At 39.2% G+C, this 7236-nt stretch overlaps 1 protein-coding gene across 1 annotated transcript; it reads right to left on the bottom strand.

Moving 5' to 3' along the window:
• Nucleotides 1–631: 631 nt before the first annotated feature.
• PTGS2 (prostaglandin-endoperoxide synthase 2) lies at nucleotides 632–6567 on the bottom strand. The gene is made up of 10 exons (XM_069459446.1): nucleotides 6516–6567; nucleotides 5588–5704; nucleotides 5324–5467; nucleotides 4485–4628; nucleotides 3594–3775; nucleotides 2785–2868; nucleotides 2410–2656; nucleotides 1833–2119; nucleotides 1167–1314; nucleotides 632–1041 (listed from the first exon to the last, which is right to left on the bottom strand). The coding sequence occupies exons 1-10, from the start codon at nucleotides 6565–6567 to the stop codon at nucleotides 632–634; spliced, it is 1815 nt and encodes a 604-aa protein (XP_069315547.1).
• Between the last annotated feature and the right edge of the window lie 669 nt (nucleotides 6568–7236).

Here is a 7236-nt window from a genome sequence, read left to right as displayed (position 1 = left end):
AGCTTCCTCTATTAATATAGGGACAAGTTTAATAACCAAACAAGCTTTTTAAAAGTGATTCTATCCATGAATTTTAGAAAGTTCATATTATTTTTTCAATATTACCTTAAAAAATAGACATGAAATTATTGGTAATTAATTTAAACATTCATTTTAAAATACACTTGTACCTTTTTTTGTTTGGTCACAAATAAATGTCTAGAAGTACTTTAAAATTCCAAACATCAGTTGCTTCTACTACATCATGGAAGACACACTGGAAATATTGACAGTGTAGACACCTTCAGCATTTTATCATCTTTGTAACAGCATTTAAGTGTTCAAACATCTTTGCTTTTGTTCTTATTATAACATAATATAAATTGAAATTCAAGTAAAAGATGTCAAAATTCATTTCCTCCTAGTTTACAAGAAGGAATGAAAACCGTTCTCCTATTTAACTTGAAAAAAATACATCTTTAAAGTAGTGACACAAAAATCTTCACAAGTATGACCCCTTTCTCCGTAACAGGAGTACTGGCTTCTGTTACAGAAGATGTTAAGTAACACAAGGAGTTTAATATAAATAGTATTAAATAATTAAGTTAAAAGACATGGTTCATATAAATAAATAAATAGGATCAGTAGACTTCTACAGTTCAGTTGAACGTTCTTTTAGCAGTACTGTGGGTTTGATGTCATCTAGTCCGGAGCGGGAAGCGCTGGCGTTAATGGTGACGGTTTTGATGAGCTGTGGATCCGGAACATTGAAGGCAGTGAAGGGACAGCCTTTCACATTATTGCAGATGAGAGACTGAATGGAGGCAGTGTTGATGATTTTAAAACCTACTTCGCCACCAAAAGTGCTCGGCTTCCAGTAGTCAGGAGAACATATAGCATTACCCATCAGTCCTTTCAAGGAGAAGGGTGCTCCAACTTCTACCATGGTTTCACCAAAGATGGCATCTGGACGAGGCTTTTCTACCAGAAGGCCAGGATAGAGCTCCATAGCGTCAATGTCGCCATAGAGGGCTTCCAACTCTGCAGCCATTTCCTTCTCACCTGTGAAAGTGAAGCGAGATACAACGTCAAACTTTACAAAATAAAAAATAGTTGCACCCGCTTTGCTCAATTTGCTTCAACTTCTCTGCTGTTTCCATTTGACCCTTGATTAAACTATTTCTCACCCGTAAGTTCTTCAAATGATGCGTAGGGCCTCAGCATAAAGCGTTTGCGGTACTCATTAAAAGACTGGTATTTCATCTGTCTGCTCTGGTCGATTGAGGCCTTTGCTACTTTTAGTACTGCGGGTGGAACATTCCTACCACCAGCAACCTGTGGAAAATGAATTTAATTGTAAAACGGATTTGCAGGCATATTTACTATTTCTATTTTCAAAGGGTTCCCTAGGTACAAATTAGGTAAAACTGAAGCTACCAGCTAAGATGATTTTTATTTCCTGGAAAGATACGTACATTTCAACAGGAGCTGTCTTTATAATTCAATGAGACACCAGTTTAGAACTTATTTGCCTTTTAAAACTATAAAGATTAAACTAGTATTCAAGTGTGAAATATTTATTTCTACGTGCATAAATGATAGTTTCTGAAAATATCTCTTTTTGAGAAATCAATACAATTTGCTATTCATTTGAAAACTGTAGACTAAGAATTTATACTTTTCCAAAAAAAAAAAACAACAAAAGTTAGGCTTCTTATTCCAATGAAAGAATTTTACTAACAATATAATCACTCTTTTACTCTTGCAGTAAGTTTAAGAAAAATAATTTCTGTGGTAGAAATTTTAAAGTTACTGACTAGTCTTTTGTTTTGTTTTTCAGGAATAATGCTTACCCTCCCAGCAATTTGTTTGGTGAATGATTCAACAAACTGGGTAAGTCCATGTTCCAGTAGTATAGAGTTGTTGTAGAGAAACTGTTGATAGTTGTATTCCTGATCCTCAATCTGAAAGGCGTCCGGCAGAAGGGGATGCCAGTGATAGAGTGTGTTAAACTCAGCAGCGATGCGGTTCTGGTACTGGAATTGTTGGTTGAAAAGCAGCTCTGGGTCAAACTTCAGCTTGAAGTGATAGCCACTCAAGTGCTGTACGTAGTCTTCAATCACAATCTTAATAGTCTCTCCTGTTTGCACCAAAGAATTAAAAAAATTCTTTCTGATCACAAACTTTCAAGCAAATTGAAATGCAATTTTGCTAGTTTGCTATTTCTTCACTTTTGTTTTTTTTTTTTTCCCCTTGTTAATACCGAAACAAAAGGTCCTTCTACTACCGGTCATGCTCACAGACTAATGAATACACGATGTGTGATTTGTCATTTACCACATTCTGTCAGTTACTGAAAACATTGCAAAGGTAATGCATTCATTTTCTCTGGGGAAGAGGGTTTTATTTAAATTTTCTCTTCCTGCTTACCTATCAGTATCAGCCTGCTGGTCTGGAACAGCTGCTCATCGCCCCATTCTGGATGCTCCTGCTTAAGCACATCGCACACTCGGTTGTGTTCCCGCAGCCAGATTGTGGCGTACATCATCAGCCCAGGCACCAGCCCAAAGACCTCCTGTCCCACAGCGAACTGCAGGTGTTCAGGGGTATGGGGGGGATAGATCATCTCTGCCTGAGTATCTTTGACTGTGGGAGGATACACTTCTCCATCAATTATCTGAAAAGTAACAGGCACAAATAAACATTAATGAAAAGTTACGAAACAAATTTTTATCATTAGGGATTTTAAAATATAGGTGTAAGTAATGAGTCATAACTAATTCTTAACATTCAAAGGGAATATACCTGATATTTCATTTTTCCATCCTTGAAAAGGCGCAGCTTGTGCTGTCTATCCAGAGTTTCACCATAAACATGATTTAAGTCCACCTAGAAAATTAGGGAAAAATTTTGATTTGTTGCTGTTGTTCTTATATAAAGTGTCTATTATATATTATTAAATAATTTGACAATTCAGCTTTCTTTAAAATTTTCCAATAAAATATACTTTTTCATAGCCACAAAATACTAAATTGTTTATCCACCAAAGCTACACACCTATGTATGTCCCTTGTGTTTAAAGAATTAGTATGCCATATTGAGCTTATAAGTACATCAAACACTTCACTATAATATATAGTAATTCTTTAAAAAATGTAAGAAAATGCATCATTTATAAAGAATTCTTATCAATATATTAAAGCTATTGAACTCCAAAAGATAATAATGCTGTGAAAACCTCACCTTATAATATTTAAAGCAGTATAATCAGAGTATAAACATGTTTTATTCACAGTGCTATTTTAAACTAAAAATATGAGACAAATTACAAATAATAATATCTATATATGTATATGTGTGAATGTACATATGTGCATATCTGTGTGTGTATATGTTTACTCAATAGTGAATTAAAATGGAAAATTCCATTAAGGTTTTTATATATAAGATTTTTTTTTTTAAAGGGAATATATGAAGGAAAACTGAAGCAGGCAATAAAAAGTAAAAGTTAAAAAAAAGGGGATGAATGATTTGGATCTATCTCTCTTTATATATCTCCTTCAATGTTAGTACTTCCTGTGATTTGCTATAATTCTGATTGAACTCTGTCTTACCCCATGGCCCAGTCCTTTGGTGAAAGCTGGTCCTCGCTTATGATCTGTCTTGAAAAATTGGTGGGTAAAGTGCTGGGCAAAGAATGCAAACATCATATTTGTGCCCTGGGGATCAGGGATGAACTTTCTCCTTAGAAGAAATTTTTCCACAATCTCTTTTGAATCAGGAAGCTCCTTCTTCCCTGAAAAATGAGAAAGCTAAGATAAGAATCCATCCATATATTCAAGAAAGCAGATAGTGATTGTCAATTTGCCAAAAATTCTTTACTTATAGAATAAATACAATTGTGAGCAGGATTATAATTAATATACATGACAATTCTAAGATATGGGAAAACAACTTTTTTTTTTTTTTTAAGAGACGGGTCTTGCACTGTGACCCCAGGCTGGAGTGTAGTGGTGCAATTATAGCTCATTGCTGCCTGGAACTCCTGGTCTCAAGTGATCCTCTCACCCCGCCTTCCCAGTAGCTGGGACTACAAGCATGCACCACCACGTCTGGCTAATCTTTTTATTTTTTTTATTTTTTGTAGAGACGAGGTCTCACTGTTTTCCAGGCTGGTCTTAAATTCCTGGCCTCCCTCACTGAGATTGCAGGCATGAACCACTGTGCCCGACAACTTCTTATTGAATTTTATCTATTTTAACAATGCTAATTCAGTTTTAACCAAAGAATTTGAAAATATTGAGACGTTATACCAAGATGCTTATTTACTTTTTTGGCATCATTTACATAGATTCACACTTTTGAAAATACCCATAAATATCCAAAATACAGGAAAAAACTAAACTTTTGTTAACAAATAAATAATAGTCTAAGGTCGAATATTTTAGGTAGCAATCCAGCCCCGCTTGCAATGAATACATCTCTAAAGGCTTCTTCTCACTCACCTTTCACACCCATGGGAGTTGGGCAGTCTTCAGCCACAGGAGGAAGGGCTCTGGTATAATAGGAGAGGTTAGAGAATGCTTCCCAGCTTTTGTAGCCATAGTGCATATTATAAGTTGGTGGACTATCAATCAAATGGGATCTGGCTGAAATTTCAAGAAAAAAACATTGTTTTATTTATTCGCAAATGCAATTCAAATCAATGAACATTTTATTATAAAATGTGAAAAGTAGCACAGGATTGAATTTAATTCCAATAATCAAAGATACTCTATTTTGAAACACCTACACTTTAAAGTCTGACTGCCACTTAAAATGCATCTTTAATCAATATATATATTTCACACAGGACATTATGATCTAGCAATCTTGATTTTTCAGGTAAACTACTCACTCACTACTCAGGAGGTCTAGCACAGGAATGGCCAGGCATGGCACTCACTTTAGAACAATAGAAAGTTATTTTCTTGTTGATCCAAATCCAAATTAACCATTAATTTTAATGAGTGCTACATGTTCAGAACAATTCTGTGGCCCATGGCATTCAATAAACAACCGGAGCACATTTCCTCTGTCAACTGGCCAGAACAGTTAAAGTCAGAAGAAGTATGCAGGGTTGTAGGCAGAATTCTAACTGGGAGACAGAACTGCATAAACTGGATGGGATTTAAATGTCAATATTTTTGGCCATTAAGATAGAAGGCAAACTAAAAAGCTATATTTAAAGCCATTTTGGCAAGTTTGTCAAATGTGTTTTTGGATTAGGTTTAATAATCTACACTATTATAAAGCACATTTTCTTTGAGGAAGCTAAAAACCTTAGAAAGAAACTTGTACTTACATGTTAACACATATTTCATAATTGCGTTTCGAAGGAAGGGAATTTTATTGACAATATTCCAGACTCCCTTGAAGTGGGTAAGTATGTAGTGCACAGTGTTTGGAGTGGGCTTCAGGAGTAATCTTATTCTTGTCAGAAATTCAGCTGCAATAAGAGGGAAAAAAGGAGAGAGAAATTCATGGGGCCCATTATAAGACACAAATATGTGAAATGATAATTACATCCAGCCCCATTCCAAATGAGGAAAAGGAAAGGCAAACTTACGTGTTGAACAGTTTTCGCCATAAAATCCTGTCCGGGTACAATCACACTTATACTGGTCGAATCCTACGCTCATACATATACCTCTGTTTTGACATGGGTTGGAACAGCAAGGATTTGCTGCAATGAAAGTAAAGACAGCAAATAAATCATTCTTCAATGTCTTAATCTTGACTTAAACATTTAATTGTTTTACTAACCGTGAGTCAACTTTACAATAATATATTAAAGAAACATACAGGTAGTCATGGAAATACAATTTTTTTTTTTACCTGCCTTACAGTTAAAATGTAGAAATTCTTACTCTAAATAAAGGTAAAAGAGTATTCAACTTGGTAAATCATGCTAGTAACCATTTTCTTAGTAACTTTTTAGATGTTCAAATTAGCATTTTTAAGAAACGCAAAAAAAAAAAAAGCAGCACTTTCAAAATTAAAATGGATAGATCTAGTACATGAATCAAAATTTAGGGAAAAATTTCAAGGTAAAAGCAGCTTACTTTGACAATATTTTGCTTATCTTAAAAAATAATCTCGGCTTTCCTGGGGGCAGGAAAGCACCGACTAGACAGTAGTTTTTAAAAAATTCTTTCATTCAATAACAGATACCACACACAAACCATTCACATATATTGGTCAGATCTTTCTTATCATAATGACAACCTGCAAATTAGTATCACTATCCCTAATAAGCGGATGAGAGTGAGTCTCCGACCAGTGAAGTCACTGGTTCAGGATGATGAGAGCGGGTGGCAAAGCTGGAGTGTCCCCCCGGTTCTCCTGGACTCCGTGGTCAGGCTCTTTGCCAAGTCACGCAGCGTCTCTATTTGGAGAGGAGTCAGCGTACCGGGATGGCCCCGGGAGGTCAGAGCGGAGACTCTGCCCGGGTGCTGGAGCCCAGGCGTCCCCGCGGCGCCGCGCCAGGTACCCACCTGCGTGGCTGAGCGCCAGGACCGCGGCGAGCAGCAGGGCGCGGACGAGCATCGCGGCGGCGGGCAGGGCGCGGGCGGCGCGCAGGGCGCGGGCGGCGCGGGCCGGGGCGTCTGGCTGCAGGGCTGGAGCGGGCGCTGCGGCGGAGTCCTGGGCAGTCCCGGGCGTGCTGCCGACGCTCTCTGCAAGTCGTTTGACAACTGGGCGCTAACGGAGAGAACCTTCCTTTTATGCCTGAAGACCAACCAAGCCCCAGTGACGAAATGACTGTTTCTTTCCGCCTCTCCTTACTTTACCCCCCACAACTTTCCCTCCCCCCTCCCCACTTCAAAACTTGCGTAAGCCGGGTGGGGGCAGGATTTCTTACCCACGCGGATGAGGATATCGGAAACCCAGGAAGCAGCCCTCCGCTGCCCCAAGCCCTCTGTGCACCCCCGCCCCCCCTCTGCTCTCTGGCCCCCCGTCCCCCCTCTGCTCTCTGGCCCCCCTTCCCCTCTCCGAGCTCCCCCCCCCCCCACCCAGCGCCCAGGTCTGCGCCAGATCCCTTCCTTCCTCCCAGTCTGGCCCCAGCGCTTCCGAGAGCCGGAGCCCGGACGGAGCACCTTGGGTGGGATGCCGGAGACGGGGGAGGGGACCGCTTTGCTTCCCCTCTGGGAGCCCGATCAGCCCTGAGGTCCCGGCGCAGGGAATCCCCTCCGCGCCGCTGCCGCCGCGTCTGGCTCC

The sequence above is a fragment of the Eulemur rufifrons genome, chromosome 27, assembly GCF_041146395.1.
Source record: "Eulemur rufifrons isolate Redbay chromosome 27, OSU_ERuf_1, whole genome shotgun sequence".
Classification (NCBI taxonomy): domain Eukaryota; kingdom Metazoa; phylum Chordata; class Mammalia; order Primates; family Lemuridae; genus Eulemur; species Eulemur rufifrons.
Note: the sequence above shows the minus strand (reverse complement) of the source record. Positions and strands in the feature narration are given on the sequence as shown.

Bases quoted from the DNA above. Each gene is read 5' to 3' on its own strand.
- PTGS2 (XM_069459446.1), bottom strand. From the start codon at position 6,567: ATGCTCGTCCGCGCCCTGCTGCTCGCCGCGGTCCTGGCGCTCAGCCAC. The intron at 5,705-6,515 runs GTGGGTACCTGG...CTTTCATTGCAG, and splicing joins CCTGGCGCTCAGCCACGCAG to CAAATCCTTGCTGTTCCAAC. The intron at 2,869-3,593 runs GTAAGACAGAGT...CTAATTTTCTAG, and splicing joins CCAAAGGACTGGGCCATGGG to GTGGACTTAAATCATGTTTA.